General features: G+C 54.6%; 1 protein-coding gene across 1 annotated transcript; it reads left to right on the top strand.

The window, feature by feature from the left end:
- The first annotated feature begins 436 nt into the window (after positions 1–436).
- On the top strand, positions 437–25,968 carry rnf213b (ring finger protein 213b). Its single transcript, XM_086139515.1, has 49 exons — positions 437–548; positions 788–1,377; positions 2,127–2,286; positions 2,366–2,583; positions 2,667–2,810; positions 4,144–4,296; positions 4,482–5,628; positions 5,807–5,982; positions 6,059–6,211; positions 6,619–10,290; positions 10,365–10,501; positions 10,631–10,729; positions 10,794–10,903; positions 11,081–11,194; positions 11,337–11,464; positions 11,545–11,695; positions 11,785–11,920; positions 12,783–12,971; positions 13,245–13,375; positions 13,456–13,628; positions 13,706–13,915; positions 14,153–14,340; positions 14,427–14,538; positions 14,735–14,835; positions 14,911–15,093; positions 15,241–15,386; positions 15,462–15,561; positions 15,661–15,772; positions 15,850–16,054; positions 17,194–17,372; positions 17,519–17,641; positions 17,790–17,891; positions 17,973–18,215; positions 18,400–18,484; positions 19,292–19,326; positions 19,669–19,772; positions 19,853–19,997; positions 20,582–20,735; positions 20,815–20,912; positions 22,049–22,291; positions 22,369–22,501; positions 22,561–22,644; positions 22,711–22,894; positions 22,991–23,192; positions 23,270–23,347; positions 23,422–23,619; positions 23,688–23,777; positions 23,873–24,054; positions 25,700–25,968. Exons 1-49 carry the CDS (start codon positions 437–439, stop codon positions 25,836–25,838), a joined length of 12,051 nt encoding a protein of 4,016 aa, XP_085995641.1. The 3' UTR covers positions 25,839–25,968.
- The last annotated feature ends 130 nt before the right edge of the window (positions 25,969–26,098 follow it).

Genomic DNA, 26,098 nt, shown 5'->3' with positions numbered 1-26,098 from the left:
ATGAACGTCAGACGGGTTAAACCTGACTTTGCTGAAACCGGATTATTTCCACACCGTTTTCAAACGCTGGCGTTGGTCCTGGAGAAGGTCGGAGGTGAAGGTTCAGAACGTTCTCCTCCACCTTCTCGACCCGCAGGGAGCTGGTGGGCGGGCCGGCTGTCCCGGCAGGCGCTGGCCGCCCTGGAGAGAGGCCAGGCCTGCATGAAGGCCCTGACGGAGGCGCTGCTGGAAGGTCACGTGACCCTGGGGAACCTTCAGAAGCTCCTGAAGCACCAGGAGGTCTTCAAGAGGCTCCACCTGCAGCGTACGGACCCTCCTTGTCCTCCATTGCATTGATTAATGGACGTGATGGTGATTATCGGAGAATTGACGGTCCTCTGTGCGCTGATCGGGTGCAGATAAGAAGCTCCACCCCTCCGCCGACGGTCCCGTCCACATGGCGCAGGTCCTGGCCTGCAGGGAGTCGGAGCTGGACGCCTTCCTGCTGCGCAAGGAGCAGATGGACGCGCTGGTGAAGATGATGGCGAAGGTCGCCGAGAGCATCTCAGGTAAGGGAGATCGGAAAGACCTAGCATTAGCATTAGCGTTAGCATTAGCGTTAGCATTAGCGTTAGCATTAGCGTTAGCATAGCAATCCCCGTGACTGTTGTGGGGAAGATGATGGCGAAGGTCGCCGAGAGCATCTCAGGTAAGGGAAATCGAAAAGACCTAGCATCAGCATTAGCGTTAGCATTAGCATTAGCATAGCAATCCCCGTGACTGTTGTGGTTGGCCTTCCGGTCCGCAGCGCCGGAGATGGCGGCCCTGGAGGCGGAGCACGGCGCCGACGTCCATGCGCTGCCCCTTAGCCAGCTGGTCCAGGTCCGGCCCCTGCAGGACGGGTACCAGAGGGCCGCGGCCCCCCCCGTCATCCTCCGGTACCGGGTCGGCGCCCAAATCCTCGCAATGGCTTCCGAGATGCACCAGTTTTACGACAGCGGCCTGGTCCTGGAGTCCTGGGGCAGGCGGGCGGCGGCGGCGGCGGGCTCCACAGGCCCCGCCCACCTTCCCCTCACACATGTCCATCACCACATCTGGGCGCCGCTGATGTCAGAGTACCTCCGCCTCGCTCACCGCCTCGCCGACGCCACCGCCACCTTTCAGGAGGTGGAGCAGGTCCTGGAGGACGCGGGCGACTGGCAGCGGGTGGAGGCGGAGCTTCTTTTGGCGTCCCGTGCGCTCGACGCCGAGGAGACCTGGGTGAACCCGCGGCTGGAGCAGATCCGGGAGTACCGGCGGCTGCGGGAGGCGGCGGCGGCGGCATCCGCCATCTTGAGGACGGCGGAGTGGATGCAGCTCTCAGGAGACTTCCAGGAGATCAGACCTCTGCGCCAGCTGGTGGGTGGAGACTCCAGGCAGGAGAACCCACAGGAGAACATCTGGAGAGCAAAATATGAACCGACTTGGAGAAGGTGGTAGAACGTAGAACCACCAAGTCCACCTTCTCCTTCTGGGCTCTCCGTGTTCTCCCTGGGTGGATGATTGACAGGTGACCCGTCCGTGTTAGGCCCGCCCCTTTCCTCATGGATAATTGGGATTGGCTCCGCCCCCTTTGGCCCTGTAAGGAGATGATGAATGAGTGAATGAATTAGTGAATGAATGAATGAGTGAATGAATGTGTGGATGTATGAATTAACTAGTGAATGGATGAATGAATGAATGAATGTGTGAATAAATGAATGTGTGAATGGATGAATGAGTGGATGAATGAATGAATAAGGGAATGAACGGACGAATGAATGAATGAATGGATGAAAGTTAATGATTTGGATGAATGAGTGAGTGAATTAGTGACTGGATTAATGAGTGTGTGAGTGAATGAATGAGTGAGTGGATGAATTAGTGAATGAGTGGAAAATGAACAAGTGGATGAATGAATGAGTGTGTGAGGGAATGAATGAATGTGTGGATAAATGAATGAGTGAATAAATGAGTGGATGAATGAATGTGAATGAAAGAGTAATGAATTTGTGGATGAGTGAATGAATGAACAAATGAATGAATGAACAAGTGAGTAAATGAACAAGTGAAAGAATGAACGAATGAATGAGTGATAGCGTTCTAGCTTCTCTTGTGTCTGCCCTCAGGAGGAGCAGGCCTTCAAGCAGAAGGTTGTGGATTCCATCGGCGAGGAGCTGCGTGGAGCCGGACGCCTCCTGGCCCACGTCAGCAGGGAGAAGACCTCCAGCCTGGAGGAGCTCCTGTCCTGCCGGGTTCTGGTCCGCTGGGTCCAGGAGAACCTCAAGAGTGAGTCCTCCTCCCCTCAGAGAGCTCGTCCGAGTGTCGCCCGGCTCGTCCTCCTCATCCTCTTCTTCCCCCTCGGCAGCCATGAGCGACGTGAAGGTCTTCGTGGACCTCGCCATCATCTCCGCCGGCAAGAACGACATGGAGATCGACCAGGTGGCCTCCTTCCAGGACGCCATCACGGGCTACGCCCCCTTGCTGTACTTCCTCCCCCCCGACGCCAACCTGAAGGTGTTCCTCAAGTTTGCCGGGCAGGTTTGGGACGCCCAGACCAGGAACCCCCAGCTGCACCTCCGCCTGGTAGGGACTCCTCCTCCAAACCATCTTCTCACCCTCCAGGTTCTACCGCCTCGGTTCTCCCCATGTTCTTCATCTCCTTCTAGCGAGAGTCTAACCGCCTCCTGCCGTGGCTGAAAGGCCTGAGGGAAACCCACGGCTCGGTGGAGCAGAGCTCGCTGTCGCTGGCGTCGTCCATCAATGCCGGCGGGGTCTACCTCATCAGATGTACCGTCGGGGGGACCGAGAAGGTAGGTGGAGGACGAAGCTCTGAGTCATGATGTTCTACCTCCTCGCCGAAGTGCAGGATCAGCGCAGGGCAGGGATCTCCGCTCTGCGCTCAGACCGTCGACCGCCTTCTCGGCCACGGTTCATCTCAGGTTCTTCTTGCAAGTAGAAGAGTAGCTCCAGTGAGACAGGAAGGCAGGCGTGTCCATGCTTGATTTGCATAATTAAGGCTGAGTCCTGAACCTCAAGCCCCAGGGGTTGGTCCAGAAGCCAGTCAGATGCTATCTAAAAAGCTGACAGCTAGCTGCTAACATCTTGAAGGTTCTCTTGGTGTCTTGTGGTATCTTGCAGTGTCTTGTGGTGTCTTGTGGTGTCTTTTGGTGTCTTGTGGTATCTTGTGGTGTCTTGTGGTATCTTGTGGTGTCTTGTGGTGTCTTGTTGTGTCTTGTGGTGTCTTGTGGTGTCTTTTGGTGTCTTGTGGTATCTTGTGGTGTCTTGTGGTGTCTTGTGGTATCTTGTGGTGTCTTGTGGTGTCTTGTTGTGTCTTGTGGTGTCTTCGGGTGTCTTGTGGTGTCTTTTGGTGTCTTTTGGTGTCTTGTTGTGTCTTTTGGTGTCTTGTTGTGTCTTGTGGTATCTTGTGGTGTCTTGTGGTGTCTTGTGGTATCTTGTGGTGTCTTGTGGTGTCTTTTGGTGTCTTTTGGTGTCTTGTGGTATCTTGTGGTGTCTTGTGGTGTCTTGTGGTGTCTTGTGGTATCTTGTGGTGTCTTGTGGTATCTTGTGGTGTCTAAAAAGCTGCCAGCTAGCCGCAAGCATCCTGAAGGTTCTCCTGGTGTCTGGTGGTATGTTGCAGTGTCTTGTGGTGTCTTGTGGTATCTTGTGGTATCTTGTGGTGTCTTGTGGTGTCTTGTGGTGTCTTGTGGTGTCTTGTGGTATCTTGTGGTGTCTTGTGGTGTCTAAAAAGCTGCCAGCTAGCTGCAAGCATCCTGAAGGTTCTCCTGGTGTCTGGTGGTATCTTGCAGTGTCTTGTGGTGTCTTGTGGTATCTTGTGGTGTCTTGTGGTGTCTTTTGGTGTCTTTTGGTGTCTTGTGGTGTCTTGTGGTGTCTTGTGGTATCTTGTGGTATCTTGTGGTATCTTGTGGTGTCTTGTGGTGTCTAAAAAGCTGCCAGCTAGCTGCGAGCATCCTGAAGGTTCTCCTGGTGTCTGGTGGTATCTTGCAGTGTCTTGTGGTGTCTTGTGGTGTCTTTTGGTATCTTGTGGTATCTTTTGGTATCTTGTGGTGTCTTGTGGTGTGTTGTGGTGTCTAAAAAGCTGCCAGCTACCTGCTAGCATCCTGAAGGTTCTTGTGGTGTCGGCAGCGATGTTTGCAGAATGTGGTGAGCGTCCACGTGATGGAGGGGCGCCAGGAGAAGCGCTACGGGCTGGAGGAGCTTGTGGAGCTGCAGAACAAGCTGATGCTGTTGTCGTCCAAAGGGGAGCAGAGCAAGGAGCAAGTCAGAAGGTTCTCTGAGGTGGGTGGTGCCGAATGCGACCGAAACCCGACGTTCCCTGCGGTACCCCGGAAACCAAAACCCTGGCTTGCTTCAGGCGTGGTGCACGTTTTGGTACCGTCGGAACATCTGTCCGCTCCACGTAACTTTCAAAGGAACATCTCGGATGTTCTAGTTGTGTCAACAATGTGCCAAATGTTCTGCAGGTCTTTGAAGGAGTTCAGAGAGTTGGCGTGGCCCTCCTCCAGATGCAAACATCTGGAAACATCCTGTTCAGGAACTGGAGCGCTCAAGTCCAGTGCCGCCCGGAGCAGCAGCCGTGCATACGAGTCCACTTCCTGTCCCTGGGGAATAAAGAGATCAAGCTTCTCGGCGAGGTGACGGAGCAGCTGCGAAGCCTCGCCCGCTCCATGGAGGCCTGTCAGAAGGACTGGTGCTCGTTCGTGGCCCGGATGCGTCTGGAGCACGGCCCGTTGAACTTCTACACCTCGGAGCAAATGGTGTTCCTGTGCCAGTGGGTATGCAGAGTGTGCTTGCAGAACGTCACCGCTCCTCAGCCATTTTGGAACCTGCTGTTCCCCGTGAAGCCGTCCTGCACGCTAGCTGAGGTCAGGGCGGCGTACGCTTCCGCCCGGGCCCACGACAACAGGACGGGGTCGTCCTCCCGTGGAGACGAGGAGACGGAGCTCAGCGTGGAGGACGTCTGGAGGCGCTTCAAGGACGACATGCCTCATTTCTTGAAGGAGTACTTGGATGTATCGACGCTGGGCCGGTTCCTCTCGCGCCTTTCGGCCATGAACCCCCGGGGCGTGATCCGGAACCTTCCCCAAGCGATCAAGGAGGGAAGACCCAACCTGGTGCTTTGTGCCGGCGCTGAGATTTTTACCACCGTCTTGTCGTTTTACGCGCAGACTCCGGGAGAACCTTTGCCTTCCGCCGACGAGATCCTCATCTGCAGGGAGGAGACGTCCCAGGAGGAGGCGGAGATCTTCCTGCTCCGGGCCCTCAGAGGAGGCTCCGGACAGAACTGTCAGAAGATCCACTGTTTGGTCAATCCGGGGCTGCTGGGATACAACGTCAGCGTGGCGCTCGGGGAGCGCTTCGACCACCTCGCCAGAAGCGCCGACCCCCGGTACCGCTTGGTGGTGGTCAGTCCGGTCGAGCACCAGGGCAGATACGTGCCTTCACTGTTCAGCGCTGACAAGGTGCTGGCCGGAGTCTACGTGTCCGCGGAGACTACCAGGAAATACCTGGTCTACCACTTCACAAAGGCATTCGCGCAAACTCCCGTCAGCCAGGTTTCCCCCAGGCGCTGCTCCACCTGGGCGGTGTCGTCCACACGTCCAGCAGTGGGTATGCTCTCCACCTCGGAGTTCTGACATACTACTTTTTTTGTCCTCCAAATGTTTCTGTCGTCCCGTCATGGCAGACTCCGCATAGATAGTCCCGTTCTGACAGTCCCGTGTTGTCAACCCTGCTTGGACCAAGATGAGCAGAGTCTCATTGGCCTTCCGTCTCTTCTGCCTTTCAGGAAAATCTCTGTTCGTCGATCGTCTGTTTGAGAAGTTTCGCGAGGGATGTCCGTCGGGGAGACTCGTCCGGATCAGACTGAACGAGCCGTCCGTCGACGCAGACTCTCTGGTCGGGGTTCTGGCCGAGAGACTGGAAGGACAACAGTCTGTTCTTCTGCACCTGGACACCGCGGGGGTGAGTCCACGAGCCTCCTTGCCCGTCGAGGCGCTCGCTAGGTTCTTACCGTCGCCCTTTTTCGGACACTCCCCAGGTCCGCTCGGGTCTGGAGGAGATCCTGTTCAGTCTGCTGGTTCTGGGCTGTTTGGCTGACAGCCGTGGCGTTCTGTGGAGACGGAACGTGGCCCACTTGGTCACGGTCGAGGTTCTGAGGACGAACCCGCCCCCTCAGGGGCGGCCGAATCAGGTAGGCTCAAATCGGCAGATTGGAAAAGTTGAAGGACAAAGTAGGAACCCGGCTGGAGTCTGACGCCGCCTCGACAGGACGTTGTAGGGTTCACTGCTAGTAGTGGACAAGATGTCCCGGGGCCTCTTTTGCTTCCGGCATCCATTTTGTCATCTTCCCCTCGGCGTCCACTCGGGGAGCAGAGCTGACAGTCAGGTTCCAAGAGTCTCCAGAAACTGAACTCCCTGTTGGCTCGAGTCCCGTCAAGTGTCCCCATCTCTGTCGTTTGGACCTTCTTAGCTCTGAAATGTCGATCGGAACAGGGCGAAGTTAGAGATCACGGTTAAAGCGAAAAGACCCCTTTTTTTCTGGCCTGTGGCAAAACGGAAAGGGATGGAAGACTCAGATCCTGTGATTTGTTCCCGCAGACCAAGCTCGGGCTCCTCGATGTCCTGCCCACCGTCTGCTGCAGATCACCAAATCAGGTGAGGCGGTTGCTGGCCGAGGGGCAGCAGGTCCAGGATATCGATCCGCTGATCGACCGGCACGAGTTTGACAGCGAAGGGATTCAGAGACCCTACCGGTACCTAAAGCTGTACGAGGACAACCGGAGTCTGGATCGCTTTAAGTATAAGAGGGGAACCTCCGCGGGCGACCACGGAGACTGTCTGAGGTGCTTGCTGGACCACTGCGGTATGCCCGATCCATCCTGGTCCGAGCTGAAGCACTTCTCCCGGTTCCTCGATGTGCAACTCAAGGACTGCGAGAACTCCATGTTCTGCAACCCCGACTTTCTTGCGGACCATCTCCCCGGTTTCAAGGGCTTCATCGTCCGTTTCATGGTTCTGATGGCGAGGGATTTCGCCTCGCCCTCTCTGAACACCTCGGACGAAAGTCCCTTGCTGCGCCTGGATAGCGGTACCGGGGAGGACCTCTCCGACAGTCTGACGGTCCGCAAGCGCTGGGAAAACGAGTCCCACCCCTACATTTTCTTCAACGCGGACAGATTCTCCATGTCCTTCCTCGGCTTCCACGTGAAAAAGAACAGGAACTCGCTCGACGCCGTGGATGCGAAGAGCCACGAGGTCCTGATCCGAAACGTAATGTCGCAGAGGCTGTTCGAAGGTTTGGAACGGCAAAGGATTTCTCTGACGGAGGACTTCGACGGCTTGCCGAGGCCGGACAAAATCAGGAGGGTTTCCTCGGTCGTGGGCTCGGTGGACGGGATCAGCAGCGATTACGATCCGGACCCGACCTACGAGCTCACCGCTGACAACGTGATGAAGATGCTGGCCATACACATGAGGTTCCGGTGTGGAATCCCCGTGGTCGTCATGGGCGAGACCGGCTGCGGGAAAACCCGGCTGGTCCGTTTCCTTTGCGCGCTTCAGAGGCAGCGAAGGCCCGTGGAGAACATGGTCCTCGTCAAAGTCCACGGCGGGACGACAGCAGAGATGATCTACAGAAAGGTGAAGGCGGCCGACGCGCTGGCGGAGAGGAACCTCAGAACGCACCAACTGGACACCGTCTTGTTCCTGGATGAGGCCAACACCACCGAGGCCGTATTCGCCATCAAGGAGATCCTCTGCGACCGGTCGGCGAAAGGGATCCCTCTGAAAAGCAGCGGCTTGAAAATCGTAGCGGCGTGCAACCCCTACAGGAAGCACTCGCCGGAGATGGTGGAACGCTTGGAGCGCGCGGGACTGGGGTACAGGGTGAGGGCGGACCAGACCGCCGACCGGCTCGGTAACGTACCCTTGAGACGACTGGTTTACAGGGTCCATCCTCTGCCCCCGAGCATGGCCTCCCTGGTGTGGGACTTCGGTCAGCTCAGTAACTCCACGGAGCATTCCTACATCCGACAGATCGTACGGAAGACGGTGGAAGACCACCGCCTGCCCGAGTCCTTCGAGGGCATCATTTCAGATGTTCTGGCAGCCTCCCAGAGACACATGCGCAGCAGAAAAGACGAATGCAGTTTTGTCAGTCTCAGGGATGTGGAGAGGTCGATGGCGGTGCTGGTTTGGTCCTACCGGCACGGCGAGGTTGTTTTCAAGGATCACTCCCGGCTCGACGACCGACGGAGAACCTTGATGTGCCTGGTCCTCGCGGTCGGAGTCTGTTACTACCCGTCGCTGCTGGCCAAGAGGGAGTTCCTGTCCGCTGTTTGTCCACACTTTCCGGCCCCCCTAAACTCCCCGGATAAACTGCAGGAAGTGATCTCGGCTTGTCAGGACTTCTTCCTTAAGAACATACAGACAAGAGAGACCGTTGCCAAAAACGTAGCCCTGAAGGAGAACGTCTTTCTCATGGTGATCTGCATCGAGCTCAGGATCCCTCTCTTCCTGGTCGGAAAGCCCGGCAGCTCCAAGTCCCTGGCTAAGGCGGTCGTCGCCGACGCCATGCAGGGCCAGCACTCTCGCTGCGAGCAGTTCCGGAAGCTCAAGGAGGTCCACATGGTCTCCTTCCAGTGCAGTCCTCACTCGAGTCCCGAGGGGATCATAGGGACCTTCAAGAACTGCGCTCGCTTTCAGAAAGACAAGAACACGCGGGAGTACGTGTCCGTGGTGGTGCTCGACGAGATCGGATTGGCCGAAGACTCTCCGCAGATGCCCCTGAAGACCCTTCACCCTTTGCTGGAGGACGGCTGCGTCGACGACGACGAGCCGGACCCGCACAAGAAGGTCGGCTTCGTCGGCATCTCCAACTGGGCTCTGGACCCGGCCAAGATGAACAGAGGCATCTTCGTGTCGCGATGGGATCCGAGTGAGGACGACCTCGTGGAGACCGCCAAGGGGATCTGCTTGTCTTCCAGCCAAGTTCTCCTGAAAATCAAACACCTCTTCCCACCTTTGGCGAAGGCCTTCCTCAAGATCTGTGAAGAGACCTCGAAGAATCAGTTCTTTGGGCTCAGGGATTACTACGGCCTGGTCAAAATGATTTTCGCCACGGCGAAGTCCTCGCAACGGGAGCCGAGCGGCGAGCAGCTGGTCGAAGCCATCCTGCGCAACTTCGGCGGCCAGCCGGAGGAGTTCGACTGCGTCTCCTTTTTCCGAGACATGCTCCGAGGCCTCGCGGACACTCCCAGACCGACCACCGTGCAGATGGTGAAAAGCAACCTCGACCACGGCGCCCGCCAGGAGTGCCGCTACCTCCTCTTGCTGACCACCAACAACGCGGCTCTCCATTTCCTCCAGCAACAGATCTTTGCCAAAGGAGACTACCCGGCCCCGGAAATCGTCTTCGGCTCGGGATTCCCGAAAGACCAGGAGTACGCCCAGATCTGCCGCAACGTGAACAGGGTGAAGACCTGCATGGAGACCGGGCGCACCGTCATCCTGCTGAACATGCAAAACCTGTACGAAAGCCTCTACGACGCCTTGAACCAGTACTACGTTTACCTCGGCGAGCAGCAGTACGTCGACCTGGGCCTCGGCTCCCACAGGGTCAAATGTCGAGTCCACCCGGACTTCCGACTGGTGGTGGTGGAGGACCAGAAGAAGGTCTACGAACAGTTCCCCGTCCCGCTGATCAACAGGCTTGAAAAACACAGGGTGGACCGCGGCACCGATCTGGAACCGTGGCAGCGCAGGGTTCTCCAGAAGCTCAGGGAGTGGGTCGAGTTGTTCTGCGGCAAAGCCGCGGGAGAGTTCAGGCCGACGGACGTTTTCGTCGGCTTCCACAGCGACGCTTGCGCCAGCGCCCTCCTGCAGGCGCTGGAAAAGAGAGAAGTCAAAGACAAGGAGGAACGAGAACCTCCCGCGGATGAACCGAAGGATGAACCGCCGGAGGTCCGGCGACGGTATGACGCCGCGGCGTTTGGAAACTCCCCTGAAGAACCGTCCGGGGACGGAAAGGCCGAGGCAGGCGTCGGGTCCGCGGGGGAAGATGAAGAAAACCGAGTCCTCCGATTAGCCAAAGTTCTGCTGCTGAACTGCGCCACTCCGGACGCCGTGATGAGGCTGAAGTACTCGGATCTTTCCAAGCACGAGAAAGATAAACTCCAGAGGCTCTACTTCGACCGGCAGCATCACCACTCTTTCCGCAGTCTCCTGCAAGACGTACTCCGCAACGACCCGGGTTCCGCCTCGTTCCTGGAGGTATGCCTGCGACTCCGCCTCCCGTGTGCTTTCTTAGCGCCGTACCTTGACGTCACCGTCCGCTTTCTGTCCAGATAACCACCTTCTCCAGCTTGCTGACCAGGTCGGATGTCAGGGCGGTGGCTCAGACCCTCGGGCTTCACGCCGACCTCGTCCTCCTGCTGTCCCTCCACCAGTTTGACACCGAGGTCTCCTTCTCCGGCAAGATGAGGTGCGCTGCTCTCCACGTCCAGGCTCTAAGTGCTCGTGGTCCGAGGCTGGGATGGAGTTGTCCGGAGTTTATCGTCTCCTGACGTTCCTTAAAAAGGTCTTTTGACGCTTGCCGTCTCCTCTGGGTCAGGGACTTCCTCCGGGCTTCGGACCGCGGACGTCGCATCCTGTTGATCCAGATGGACCTGGAGGAGTCCCGGTGCAGCGCTGAGCTCGTCGCCTCGGCCAAGTGGGGTTCGGTCGATCGGAGCGATAGCGTGGCCTCGACGTTTTCTGACCCTCTCTTCCTGCAGGTACTGCGGCATGAACCTGATGTCCCAGGAGAACCGGCCCTGCTGGGTCATCTTCATCCTCAAGGTCTCCAGGATCCAGAGCCGATCTCAGTACATCGGCTTTCAAGGAGGTTGGTACCAAATGGCCCGGAGGCGGGCGAGACTGGAGGACCCGGACTTTGTTTCCAGAGATCAGTGGAGGAACGTTGTGTAGAAAATAACCAGCAAATGCCTTGAACTTTCCCCTGAAGAAGACACTTTCAAACGGCATCGCCCGCATCCTGAAGAGTCACTGTTTTCTCTCCGAGGCGTCTGGCGGTCGGTGCACGTCGACGACCTGAGGGACTCCGAGGAGATGAGCCTCAACCTGCTGGACTTCTGCGGAACCTTGATCAGCGACCTGCTGAGCCCTGGTGAACCCGGTACTTCTGGACCTCCCGTCCATCATCCCTTCCGCACGTTACGGTTGTACTTTCGGCTTAGAATCGTTCCTCGCTGGATGTTTCTGTCGCCGTCTTGGAAGTAGCGTCAGGATTGCGGCTCGTTAACCCGGTTCCTCCTCAGGAGAACCGCGGCGGGGAACTTGGAAGGCGACCTCTTGCGCCGATCAGGCAGCCGGCGAGATTAGCGAGCCGTTAGCGGAGAGGCCGCTAACCGTAGACGGGGACAGGGAGCAAGAAGTCGGGAAAAAGGTGAGTTCCTTCGAAGTCCCTCGCCCGACCCTTCGGCCGCCGCGGTCCGTGATGCCTTTTCGTGTCGCCGCCCCCTCCAGGCGGAGAAGGTCCACCTCCACCGGCTGTCTCTGGTGCTGTCCTGCATCCAGAAGGCGGTGGGCCTGCTGAGGGACCCGGACGGCCTGACGCCGCGGAGCCTGTCGAGGATCCACGTGCTCCTGGTCCTGCTGGGCCCCGAGGCCCCGGCAGGTGCGCCCCATTCGCACCTTCCCCCGCCTTACGGTAGCCCCCTTCTCAAGAGTGATCGCAGTTCTTTCGCTTTTTCTCTTCTCCGCCAGCCGGTTTCCAGACGGCGCTGCTGAGCCGGCTAGCTAAGGCCTTAGCGCAGCGAGAGGAGAGCATGTTCTCGCCGAAGGACTGGGCGAGCGTGGAGGCCAAGAAGCTTCAGGCGCTGCAGGAGGGCGGGACGCTGAGGTAAGGAAGCCTCCAGGTTGTTTGGACGCAAGAGGAATCGTAAGGAGCGCGATGACACGCGAGTAGCATCGTGAAGATTAGCTTAGCACCGAGATGAGCGGTGGGCCGAGGACTCGGTGTCGCTAACGGTGTTAGCTTTCTAGATCAGGGGTCGACAACTCGTAACACCCGAAGAGCCATTTGGACCCGGTTTACTCAGAAAACACTGGGAGCCGCAATTGCTTTTTGACGTCCAAAATAAAGGCACTGCTGTATAAGTTGCTTTTTATTACCTTTACACTTTGTATAAACAAGTGTGTTGCTTCTGATATTCACAAAATTACGGAGAAAATTAAATTTTATTTATGTCATGAGCTCATTTTGAGCTTTGGGCTTTCAGAGCGTGAAGCGGAGCCTTGACCTGAATTTTAAAAATAAATCAAGAAAAAAATCACTGTGTCAGTAAACAATAAAAAATAAATATTTGCCTAATATCTTCATAAATATTTATTTTACCTGGTTTAAGGGACTTCTGCTCCTGAACTTCTGCAAATCGGGACTTTACCGGCTTCCGGGAGTTATTTTGAGCGGCGAAAAATGATAATTTTATTCAATATTTCAAGATCACAATAATCTTCCAACTTAGAACTAAAAGTTAAAAAAAGGAATTAACACAAATGAAATACACTTCAATTCAATATTCATAATTAATTTTCCCGAGCCGCTCGGAGCCGCAGCGTAAAGATGGAAGAGTTGCCGACCCCTTTTCTAGATGCTTCCTCTCTGGAATTGTTGGAAGTGACATCTGACTCTGTCAGAACCACCGAAAGTTCTGATCCTCGTTCTGATCCTCGGGTCTTCTTGTGCTGCCTTTCCTCCTCAGACACACCCTGTGGCGCCGCCTGCAGGCCGCCGTCACCCCCATCTTGGTTCACATGCTGGAGGTTCTGGACCGGTACGGCAACCTGAACATGCTGTGTGAGGACGGGCCGAGTCCGGGCCTGAGGACGATGTGGCTGGACATCCTGGCCGACCCGCAGAGTTTAGACCTGACGCCTCTCCACCTCCCGAGGTATCATCGCGTTGCCGAGTCACGTGACCTTCGAAAGGTACCGTCGGCCCGGAGGCCAAACTGCTGCGATAGCGGGGATTTAGCTCAGGCTAATCTCACTAAAAGAAGCACGTGTTGCTGCGCTAATGCTAACCTTGTCACCGTGGTGATTTCGGGTCGGGACCTGGGATGGTGGGCCGTAAACTAACATCCCCAGAGATCCTGAGTGGAGTTGGCACTGAACTGGAACGAGGTTTAGCCTGCAGATTGAAGCCAACATCTTGATGTGTCCAGTGAGGACCGGGAGGTTCCTGTGCAGCACTACTTCCTGTTGGACGGCGAGGAAAATCCCTGCGCTGCCCCATTCAGCTGGCTCTTCAGGACGCACCTGGAAAAGCTGTGGGAAGAAACCGAATTCGTCCCCGGTCGGTCCTGGATCTTCTCCTCTTAGATCCGTAGCTTTAGCGCGATTTCATACCCGTGACCTCTTCTGACGTCCCCTCAGTGACGAGCGCCGGCTGCAGGGAGAGGATTCTCCAGTTTGTCAGCGCCTTCACCTCCAGCAGGCTACATCGCCACCTGGCCCGCCTGTCGGACACGGACCGCTCGGCCTACAGCCGCCTCTACATCCAGGACTTCCTTCTTTCTCTGAAGTTCCAGACCACCGAGGAACTTCAGGTACGGAGGTTTCTGCTCTTGCCGGATGACCTTCAGAACCTGCACCCTTGAAATGTTCCCCCCCGGCTGTGGCGCAGGTGTCCACCAGGGCCATGATGGGCTGCATCTCGGAGCTCCGGCGCTCTTGCGGCGTGGAACCGTCCGTGGAGTTCTCTTTGGCCTGGGTGACGGCCGCCGCCAAGCATTTCACGTCCAGGCTGGAGACCCTGAGTCACATCTTCTTGCTGCAGCCCCGCCTCGCCGCCGACGTCCTGCGGTGCAGCTCCGACATCGAGCCCGGAGAAATGGTATGTCCATCTTTGGGGTTGTATGCTCTTCATCAAAGCTGACATGAAGCAGCGAGATGTTTGCCGCACCTTCTCCAACGTGAGTACATTGACCAAACACACTGTTGGTCTCCTCCCTGGGACTCCTGGACAGTTTCAACCAGCGAGCTCCACTCAAAACCCCAGACTAGATTCCTCCCCTGGACTCGAGGGGGTCCTGGACCCGGTCTGCGGTGACAGTCCACTCTCCTTCTGCAGGTGGAAGATGTCCTGGCTCTCGGTATCTGCTTGGAACAGATGAAGCTCCTTCCCGTCACCTCGCTGCCTGAATGTGACTCCTTGGTGCGGCAGGTGGAGCTCCTGCAGCCCTGCCTGGACCGGGCCTTCGCTCAGAAGTACCGGTCCCTCTGCGGGCCCGGTTGCCGGCAACATCTGGACACCTTCAGGTGAGACCCGTCACAGACCACCGCGGGCGCTGGCGTCGGGTTTATGTGTCCGCCGGTTCTGCTGACGGCCCGGGTTCTCCGCTCAGGTCCCTGTGGGACGGGATCCTGGTCATCTCAGCTTACGTCCAGAACGTCATTTCAAATGTCGACGTGAAGATGAAGACATCAGCTCTGAAACACTGCAACCTCCTCCTAAAGGTAAGTGCCAACGTCTCCGGTTGACTTCTGAACTTTGCAAACGACTTCTTCAGTCTGTTGACGTAGAAGAACATCGGACACTTTTGGAAACAAAGGTTTCTTAGCTCGTTCCCGACCTCCTCGCCAGGAGTAGTTGTGATGGACCTCACCAACACCAACACCCAGGCCCTCCTTCTTCTCCCGGTTCTCCTTGCAGATGCTGCAGGAGGCGCTAGACTTCCAAAGCGTGGCGACGTTGAACCATTTGATCCGCATCCTCGACAAGCTCCACAACGAGTCCTTAAGCGGGCAACTCAGGTCCGGTTGCTCGTGAACCGAGTCGAGTTGGGCGGCGGCACTCCGGTTCCTCACTGGCATCTTCTCTCCACCAAGGTTCGGCATCTCTTGCCTGATATGTTTTCTGGAGCTGTCGGATCCGTCCGGCCTGCCCTGCGGCCACATCTTCTGCCTGCAGTGCCTCCAGAAGTGGTTCCAGAACGCTCCCCAGCGGTCCTGCCCGAAGTGCCGCACCAACATTCCCGACGACTTCGTGCCAGTTATTTCCGAGAGCGCCAGGTGACCTCAGACTGGAAGTAATCGGTTCTTCAGAAGTCCTCTGAACTTCCTTCACCTGAAAGCACAGCAGTGATGCTCCTTCCAAACATCTCATCAACCCATGTCCAGATTTGTTCCGGTGAATTAAAGCTCCTTCTCCCGGCTCAGGGCGGCACTGCAGCAGCAGGAAGCACTCCGGAGCCACTGCAACTCCTTCTTCCTGGAGGTGGTGTCCCAGTTCTGCCTGTCGGAGGATCGGCAACCAGAGGAGGCCCTGGTGGAGCTGCTGTTCTCCTTGCTCGTCTCCGCCAACGGTGAGTCGCACGCCCCGCCGCCCCTGCAGGGTCAAGGGGCAAGTGCATGATGTGATCGTCCACATGGTCATGTAGGTCAAGAGTACCGGACCCGCCAGCTCACGCCCTTCCGGGAGTGCGTGGACGGCAGTCCGGTGGTTCGGTCGGTGCTGCCCAAACTTCTGCTGCAGCACAGGTGAGCGAGCATCTGGAGTACTTTTACGCAAGTACTGCCATACAAGTCCTGTACCTCAAAGTCTGGACCTCAAGGTGATCAGCATGGTTCCTCCATCAGCTTCACGCAGGTGAAGGCTCACATCCAGACGTACCTGAAGGACCTGAAGGAGAACGTGCTGGACCCGGGTGACCACACCGAACTGTACATCCTCTTTGTCAACTGCTTCCAGGTAAGACCCCTGGGGCGGCGTTCCCACCTTCGGTTCCGGCCCTGACCCCCTGACCCCTGACCCCTGACCCCCCGCAGGACTGCCTCCTGGTCGCCGAGGCCAGGGATGAGAACGCCGGCGTCAAGGACCGGCTCCAGGCCGAGATCCGGTTCCTGAGCCGGACGGTCCAGAAGCAGGTCCCGGACCGGCTGGAGGAGCCGGCGGAGTTCCTGCTCCACGCCGCCAGGCTGAGGATCTGTCTGAGCAGAGCGGCGGACATGTTGGCGAGCGGCGAGCCGGGGGGTGCGTCTCAGGAAGCTCCGCCCACCACACCTTCACCCACATGACTGGCCTTGTTTGTAGCTAGTAGCTAGTAGATAGTAGATAGTAGATAGTGGCTTGTAGCTAGCGGCTAGTAGCTAGTGGCTAGTGGCTAGTAGATAGTAGCTAGTAGCTAGTGGCTAGTAGCTAGTAGATAGTAGCTAGTGGCTAGTAGATAGTAGCTAGTAGCTAGTGGCAAGTAGCTAGTGGCTAGTAGCTAGTAGATAGTAGCAAGTAGCTAGTAGGTAGTGGCAAGTAGGTAGTGGCTAGTAGCACCAGGGGCGGTCGTAGAAGTATTTATCATTATTATTATGATAATAGTACTCGTTATAGTAGTATTAACAAGAGCTCTAGTCTTACTAGTAGTAGTAGTAGTGGTTACATTAGTATTAGTAGTACTTCAACCAATTTTTTATTACAATTGTTGTAGTTTTACTTGTAGTTGTAGTAGCAGCGGTACCCGCGGTTGTAGTAATACAAGTATTTATCACTATCATCAGGTTATGAAGTGTACCAATATGTAGTGTTGGTCATTTTATAATAATAGCAATAAGAATAACATGCATTGCTAGTAGGACAGTACTTGTAGTACTAAAAGTGTGCAGTGTTTTTATGAGTACTATCATGAGTAGTAACCCTAGTATTTTGTTTATTGTTATAACAATCCAACCTGTCTTGTTTTTACTTCGTAGCATTATAGTTGTACTAATGTAAGTATGTATCATTATCATTACTGCGGCCATTAAGAGGACTAGTATTGGTAGTTTTAAAAGTAATAATAATTATCATAATCATAATAGTAATAAGAATAACATATATTGCTAAAAGTATGGTACTTCTAGGAGTTGAAGTGTACATTGTGATTTTCAATAGTATTTCTTGTTGTATTTTGTCTTATTACTATTATTACTATGACCAATAAGTACAGTAATAGTGTTTATTGTATTTTTAATAATAATAATATAAAATAGTAAAAAGTAGTTGTGGTTGTAATAAAAATAAAACATGGTTTGGTTGTAGCACAAAACATTTAGTACAATTATTGTTGTATTGTTATAATGAGTATTATCAGTAGTGCTCACCGTGTGTGTGTGTGTGTGTGTGTGTGTGTGTGTGTTCAGCGGAGGTGTGTGAGTACATGCAGCAGGTGAAGGTTCTGCTCGAGTCCGGCAGGAACGACTGGCAGCGAGTGTTCCTGCTGCGAGTCCTGCACCGGGTCTCCAGCCAGGACCGGATCCTGTTCCTGCTCAGCCAGACCTCCAGGAGGTGGATCTTCCCACCGAACCTCCTCCAGCTGCAGGTCAGCCTGGTTCCTTCACGCTCCACGTTCTCCTGCTCGGGCAAACCAGCCACCTTCTCAGTCACATGATTGACAGCTGCCAGGTTAAGCCCCGCCTCTCAGTCGGGATTGGCTCGGGTGACCAACGTTCTTCCGGAACTTTTCAGAGGACTGTGGTGACCAAGATGGACCCGTTCCTCTGCCTTGGGACGCCATACCGGACCCTGCGGGACGCCGTGGTCCAGGTTCTGCTGCACAGCAAACCGCAGAAGTTGGCGACAGAAATCCAGGTCGGTCTGAGCTTCTTCTCAAGCCACGCGACCTTTGGGGCCATTGATTTGGTCCGGAACGAATCCGGACTGTCCTGAGGGTCCCGAGGCCACGGGAATATTTGAAATTGACCCTTTTTTGTGAAGGATCTGCGTATTTTCTCCACAGAAGCTGACGGGCTCTCAGACGGGCCTCCTGGTCCTGGTCCTGTTTAGCCGGATCACCTGCCGCTACAGATCCACCGATGCCGTCATGCATCCTTCTCCGAAGGTAGCGGGCGAAACACGAAGAGCGTTCGTCGCCTTCGACCGGTTTTAACCATCTCCTTTTTTTTTCCTCGTCGGTGTCCAGGAGGTCGCTCTGCTCAAGGACCTGCTGAAGAACACAGGAGCGAAGGAGCTGAAGGAGTTCTGCGAGGCGCTCCTGGTGAACCAGGTCGGAGGGCAGGGGTCCGACCTCAAGGTGGACTCCGGCGGTACCGATGTGAAGCAAATCGTCCTGGAGTTGCTGGTCCATCTGGACTCGCTGCTGCTCTGTGGGACTCGCCTGCTGGCTCCGTTGCAGCAGATCGCCTTCCGGCCTCAGAGCGTCAAGGTAGCAGAACCCCATGTGGCCCCGCTGGGTTTAGCACACACAAGGGAAAAGAAAGATGAAAACTAAAAGAAATACTTCTTGTGCAGATAAACATCGGTCCAATTGGATGTAAAACAATCACATGGTCTGCCTACGGGCGCTCATTAGTTTCTGAAATCTGTGTGTGTGTGTGTGCATGCTTTAGGATTACTTCCTGCCCACCATGCCTGATGATCGAAGTCAAGAGGCCCGCCAGTGGTTGACGAGCGAGGGCAACTTAAGGGAGTACTGTGAGTATTCCTTGAAAGAATGCTAATTTAAAGCAGTGCTGTGAGTACTTTACCACCCCAGAGGAAGGTAAAACAGTACTCTTTGTACTTTACTACCAGAGAGGAAGATAAAGAGGGGTTTGAGTACTTTACCGCCAGAGAGATGCAGTAAAGCAGTGCTGTGAGTACTGTGCTACCAGAGAGGGGAGGGTAGAGCAGTACTGTGGGCATTGTACTGCCAGAGAGGGGAGGGTAGAGCAGTACTGTGGGCATTGTAATACCAGAGTGGGGAAGGTAGAGTAGTACTGTACTACCAGAGAGGGGAAGGGGAAGGTATAGCAGTACTGTGGGTATTGTACTACCAGAGAGGGGAAGGTAGAGAAGTACTGTGGGTATTGTACTACCAGAGAGGGGAGGGTAGAGCAGTACTGTGGGCATTGTAATACCAGAGAGGGGAAGGTAGAGTAGTACTGTACTACTAGAGAGGGGAAGGGGAAGGTAGAGCAGTACTGTTGGTACTGTGCTACCAGAGAGGGGAAGGTAGAGCAGTACTGTGGGTACTGTGCTACCAGAGAGGGGAAGGTAGAGCAGTACTGTGGGCATTGTAATACCAGAGAGGGGAAGGTAGAGTAGTACTGTACTACTAGAGAGGGGAAGGGGAAGGTAGAGCAGTACTGTTGGTACTGTGCTACCAGAGAGGGGAAGGTAGAGCAGTACTGTGGGTACTGTGCTACCAGAGAGGGGAAGGTAGAGCAGTACTGTGGGTACCATGCTTTGTCTCCACTATTAATTATCCATAATCAATAAGGTCTTTCCTGTCTTTCTCAGGTTGTCCCAATGGACACATATGCTTCGTGGGAGAGGTGCGATCCGTCTATGAGCTGATCCCACCGGGTCGGTCCGTGAAGTACCGTCCCCTGTCTGTGTTTGACGCATCCTTCGGTGGCTCAAAAAATCAGAAATAAATTCTTTCCAAATTAGTGTGGTGAAAGTATTACGTAAAATTTCAAAAACATCAACCAATTGCCCTGAAAATTAGAGGCTAATAGACTAGCTGAGAAAGGGAAGTGGACAAGCGCAAACTCAGAGGGAACGGTACAAGAAATGCCTGGAGCCCAGGAACGACCCGGTGGAACCGAGTGCCTTCGAAACATTACCACGGAGTAGCCAGAGGGCAAAGTTCTGAAGAGTTCTGTTCTCCGCAGTGTGGGCGACCCGTGGTCCAATCCCGCTGCCCGGACTGCGGCTCACCAGTGGGCGGAGTCAACCACCAGGCGGTTGCAGGGTTCTCCCAGCAGACCAACCGGGGGTAGCTACCTCTTCTTCGGTGTTCGGCTGTGTCTTTCTCCTGTTGCTCTTGTGTTTGACTTCACCGGGCTTCTCTGACAGGGATCACACCCGGAGGGGCCACGTTCTCGGGAATCCTGGTCCCAGGTCCGAGGCCCCCGAGAGACAGATGACCATGGTGGAGTCCTGCGTCCTGCGGCTGCTGACTCACTTGGCCCTGCTGCAAGGCTCCCTGGGGAGCCGCCAGGTCAGCGGTCTCAAGTCAACCCTCAACCCTGAGAGTCTCTGGACACTAATGAGTCACTAAATCTGACAAGTCACTCCCCCTAACTAGCAGCTTAACCTTAGAGGTGGCTAAACCTAAAAAGTCAGTAAACCTAAGAAGTCACTACAGCTAACGAGTCAGTAAACAGAAGAAGTCACTACAGCTAACGAGTCAGTAAACAGAAGAAGTCACTACAGTTAAAAAGTCAGTAAACAAAAGAAGTCACTAGAGCTAATGAGTCAGTAAACATAAGAAGTCACTACAGCTAATGAGTCAGTAAACAGAAGAAGTCACTACAGTAACGGGTCAGTAAACATAAGAAGTCACTACAGTAACGAGTCAGTAAACATAAGAAGTCACCACAGCTAACAGTGATCTAAACCTGCCGAGTTGCCCAACCTAACCAGATGCTAATCCTAACAAACCGCTAAAGCTAACAAGACTTCTTTTGTTCTGACCTCTGACATTAGTTTTCAAAATTGAACAAGTAGGTTTAACGTCGTCGTCATCGTCCAAACGTGAGGTTAACCAGCCCCGGTTAGCTCCACGGTGATGTTTCCTTCCAGGGAGTCGGACTCATGATCCACCCGCGGCCCGCGAACATTCACTCCTTCCTGTGGGAACACCTTGAGAAGGACCTGATGGTGCTGAAGAAGAGTTTGGGTCTGAACCTGGACGATGCGGCGCTGACGGTCCACCTGGTCCTGCGGGCCTGTGCAGGTGAGTGCCGTGGACGTTCAGCGCCGCGTCTTCTCCGGACGCGAAGGTGCTGAGTCTTCTTTGCCGGACGTCGTTGAAGGTTCCCGCATGGCGACCCCTGACCTTTCCTCACGAGCGGGGCGGGACCAGTGGGAGAAGCTGGTCTGTCAGTCGGCCATCGGCCCTGTGGTGGCGCAGGTAGGAGCGAGTGTTATGGTACTAATCATTAGCTTGTTGTTAGCTTGAGCTCACGGAGACATAATGATGGCTGTTTTAGAGAGACTTAGCATTAGCTTTATTTTCTAGTAGGGTTATTGCTATTTCGCAATGCAATAGAGTTAGCCTTTGTTTTACCACTGGCTGAGCATTAGCTTTATTTTGCATGAACTTGGTGCTGTTTTTAGTTTAAAATAGTGGTAGCAGAATTTCAAATTATTGCCAACTTTAGTTTTTCACTGACAGTTTTTGTGGCAATATTTTGCACTGATTCAGCATCAACCTTAGCTCATACTAATATTTTGTCAGCATGATTTCACACTGGTATAGCATTAGCGATGTTCCACAGTGACATGGTGTTAGCATTGTTTTACACGGATATGACGTAAGGCATGAGTTCCCACCAACATTCTTTTAGCATTATTTTACACTCATATAGCGTTAGCATTGTTTCACACTAACATAGCATTGGCATTATATTACATTGATATAGGGTTAGCATTATTTCACACCAACATTCTGCTAGCATTGTTTTCAACTGACATAGCACTGGCATTATTTCCCATTAATATAGCGTTAGCATTATGTTACACTGATATAGCGTCAGCATTATTTCACAGTGACATCCCGTTAGCATTATTTCACACTAGCATAACATGAGCAATATTTCACAGGAACTTCCCATTAGCATTATTTCACGCTGACATTTTGCTAGCATTGTTTTCAACTGATATAGCACTGGCATTATTTCCCATTAACATAGCGTTAGCATTATGTTACACTGCTATAGCGTCAGCATTATTTCACACTCACCCAACGTTAGCATTATTTCACACCAGCATAACATGAGCAATATTTCACAGGAACATCCCGTTAGCATTAGTTCACGCTGACATTCTGCTAGCATTGTTTTCAACTGATGTAGCACTGGCATTATTTCCCATTAACATAGCGTTAGCATTATGTTACACTGCTATAGCGTCAGCATTATTTCACACTAGCATAACACGAGCAATATTTCACAGGAACATCCCGTTAGCATTATTTCACGCTGACATTCTGCTAGCATTGTAGTTCACTGATATAGCACTAGCATTATGGCGTTGATGTGCTTCCAGGACCTCCAGAAGAACCTTGCGGAGGCCCGGGAGCTGATCAGCGCTGACGAAGGCCTGGCAGGAAGCCCCCTGATGAGGGTTCTAGAAGGCGACCCCGGGGAGCTGCTGTCTCTTCCCTCCAGCTGCCCCACGGACCGCTCGTCCTTCTGGACGCCGCCGGACGTCATGACGGTGGAACGGTTCCGTGTGCTGGTGGGACAACAACGCCGCGACCTGCCCCTGCTGGAGCTCTTCATCAGAAAGGCGAGCGAACGTCAATATGGCCGGTACCAGGAGGTCCCTACCCACATCTCATCGTGGTTCTCCGGTTTGGTCTCCAGATCCCCTGCGTGAAGCAGCTCCGCCACCTTCCCGAGCTGGCGGCCCTGCAGTTGGACCTGGTGCGGGCGTTCCCCCTGATGGAGGACAGCGGCGCCCGGACCATCGACCAGCGGTTGCGGAGACTACCTGAAGGTACGTGACGGCGCCGTCGGGCGAGACGAAACTCCCGACCTGACGTTGGTGTTCTCCAGGCTACCTGAGGAAGCAGCTGGAGCAGAGGGTGGAGACCTTCCTGTGGGTGTGGAACAACCTCCGGGCGGAGATCGCCAACTACGGTGAGGAGCGCGCCGGACGTGAGCTTCGGAGATGTTACGGCGTTATGACCGTGAGCGTGTGATCAGCCGCAGACCTGGGCGTGGACCTGAACCTCTGCGGACAGGAAGTGACCCGGGACAGCTCCGGGGACTTCCTGACGCCGAGCCGTCGGGGCGCAGGCTCGTGTCTGCGAGCACTGGTGGACTTCCTGTCGGAGACCCACAACCAGCTGGTGCGGGCGGCGAGGACGGCGAGCGTCCGGGAGGACAGGTACCCCCTCCGGTACCCTACGGTACCTTCTGGTACCTTCTGGTACCTCTATCCCCAGCTCTTCTTCCCGACATCTAATCCCGTTCGACCTCGCAGCGACTTTGGCGTCCCCCTGGAGAGGGTCTCGGAGGGCCAGCTGGTGCTGTGCGACCCGGAGAGGTCGCTGCTGCCCCTGGTGCTGACCTGCTGCCACTACACCCTGAAGAAGGGCCAGGAGACGGGCCACACCTTCGACCTGCCCGCCATCCAGAAGCAGCTGCGCCGCCGCTTCCTCGCGGGGAAGCCCGTCATCCGAGCGGTGAGCCTCTAACCCCGCCCCCTGCCTCTAACCCCGCCCCCTGACTATAACCCCGCCCCCTTTGTCCCCGTCCCCAGGACCCGGCCCGCCACCTGAGCCGCCACCTGCAGGACTTCTCCGCGGTCCTGGACGAGGTCCGGGGTCAGATCCCTCAGGTATGGCCTCCGGAGGCCCCGAAACAAGTTCCCAAAAGAGCGAGGGGAAACACTCAGCTTCACTTCCTGTCCAGACGGCGCTGAAGGGCTCGGCCGGCGACGCCATGCGGGCGGCGCTGACCTCCTACGCCGACGCCTGCGGCGCCGTCTCCGCGGTGGAGATCGGCCTGCGCTTCCTGGGGAGGACCGGCGGGGATCCCGGGGACGGCCTGCTGAACTTCCTCACCCGGGTCCTGCGCATGAGCCGGCAGATCTCCCACGCCGTCGCCAAGGTAACGTCCCCTCCGGCCGGTCCTCCGTCTCCTGGAGGACGGCTGAGCGAGGGTTCCTGTGCTCGCAGGCTCTGGACGGCGCCCGGCTGGAGAACGCCGTCTTCACCTGGAAGCTGCTCACCTGCTGGAAGTCAGAGCTGCTGCTCAGCACCAAGCAGGTGACAGACCTTCTGCATGACAGTGTGTGTCGGTGTGTGTGTTAATGTGTGTGTTACAGTGTTACCGTGTGTGTGTGTGTGTGTGTGTGTTCTAGGAGGTGTTCCCCCTCCTTCCTCCTGAGTTCCAGAAGGAGATGAGCGTTGAGGAGAGGAAGCAGCTGTCCGCCTTCCTCGCCGTCACGGACGTGGACTCCTTCTGTCTGGAGCTCCACCAGATCCTGTGGCTGAAGGCCGGCGTTGCCGTGGCGACGGACCAAGGCTACGGGCCGCACTGGGAGTAAGAACGAGAGGACACCTGGACGGGTTCCTCACTCGGACCTCCTCTGGGCTCTACACTTACCTCCTCCAGAGATAGATGTTTGGATAGAGGGGTGGACAGATAGATAGATAGAGGGACAAACGGTGTCAAACTTTTGCCAAAACCAAACATACGAATCAACCATAATAACCAGATCATACCGGATCGGTGGAGGCCCGGGTTAACTACGACCACCATTGGTACCGATGACCTACAGGGAACCAATGGCAACTGGGCTGCTGTGGGTCAAAGAAGGAGACGGGGAAGAAGTGTTTGGAAGCAGAGTGAGAAGAGGAAAGGAACGAGTCTGGGACTGAGAGGAGGGACTTTGAATATCGGGACTGTGACAGGAAAAGGTAGAGAGTTGGTCGACATGATGCAGAGAAGGAAGGTGGAAGGTGGAAAGGTAGTAAGGCTAGAAGCTCAGGAGCAGCTTTAAGTTGTACTATTATGGTACTGACAAGAAGAGAAATGGAGTAGGAGTTATCTTGAAGGAGGAGTTTGTTAGGAACGTCCTAGAGGTGAAAAGAATGTCAGATAGACTTATGAGTCTGAAACTGGAAATTGAAGGTGTGATGCTCAGTGTTGTTAGTGGCTGTGTCTAGAAAAAGCATATGACAGGGTGCCAAGAGAGGAGCTCTGGTATTGTATGAGGAAGTCTGGAATGGCAGAGAAGTATGTTAGACTGGTGCAGGACATGTATGCTCGCTGTGAGACACTGGTACGGTGTGCTGTAGGGGTAACAGAGAAGTTCAAGGTGGAGGTGGGACTCCATCAGGGATCAGCTCTGAGCCCCTTCTTGTTCGCAATGGTGATGGACAGGCTGACAGATGAGGTTAGACAGGAATCCCCATGGACCATGATGTTTGCAGATGACATTGTGATCTGTAGTGAGAGCAGAAAACAGGTTGAGGAACATCTAGAGAGGTGGAGGTATGCTCTGGAAAGGAGAGGAATGAAAGTTAGTCGCAGCAAGACAGAATATATGTGTGTGAACGAGAGGAACTCGGGTGGAACGGTGAGGCTACAGGGAGTGGAGATCAAGAAGCTGGAGGATTTCAGGTACTTAGGGTCAACAGTCCAGAGCGTAGGAGAGTGTGGAAAAGAGGTGAAGAGAATTGCTGGAATTAGAGGTCTAGAGGAAGACCAGAGAGAAGCTTTATGGATGTAGTGAGAGAAGATATGAAGGTAGTTGGTGTGAGAGAGGAGGATCCAGAGAAGAGGGTTAGATGGAGAAGGTTGATTCGCTGTGATGACTCCTGAAGGGAAAAGACCAAAGGAGAGGAAGAAGATAGAGGGACAGATAGATACTTGTCAGACTTCCAAATGTTCATCACACACACACGCACACACATACATACACACACACACACACACACACACACACACACAGACACGCAGAGTTCGAAGTGGTTGAGGAGTTTGAAGGAATCCCTTGATTGTCCTCCTTCTCCTCTTCACCCCTGGAGGTCTCTGACCTTCTGACCCTCAGGAGCCGCCATCTGTCAGGGCAAAGGGTGTTGAGGTGGAGGCTGCAGCCAGGCAGAGGGCTACGCAGGGTGGTGTGTGTGTGTGTGTGTGTGTGTGTGTGTTTGGACGGCCGCTAACAGCTGTTATCTTCCAGCATCAGGACCACCATGGAGACCCATTTGGCGGCCAAAGACCTTCCCCCGCTGCTGGAGCTGGACTCCTTCCCTGCAGGGATCACCCTGGGCCAGGGGGCGGCCGTGTGGAGGGCCGCCGTGGCTTCCAGACGGAGGTGAAGGACCAGGGCCCGTGAAAGATTTACACTTTGCTTGCATTTTCAGTTAATTCTTAAAAAATTGGTACAGGGAAATGGTTACAAATGCACAGCTGATTGTTTCCTGGACAATAAATGATCTATGCTGCCAAACAGATTTATGAGTCATTCCAAGCGTATAACTTGAATATGTATATTATGATTTTTTTAATCTGTAAACTTTAAAAAACATCCGTTAAAGAATCAAGAAAGTGAAAATAAAAACAAATCTTTCAACCCAAC

This window comes from Fistularia commersonii, chromosome 32, assembly GCF_037954325.1.
Source record: "Fistularia commersonii isolate RoL2024-O1a breed Wild chromosome 32, RoL_Fcom_v1.0, whole genome shotgun sequence".
Lineage (NCBI taxonomy): Eukaryota > Metazoa > Chordata > Actinopteri > Syngnathiformes > Fistulariidae > Fistularia > Fistularia commersonii.
The sequence above is the reverse complement of the archived record's forward strand: the minus strand, read 5'-3'. Positions and strand labels throughout refer to the sequence as shown.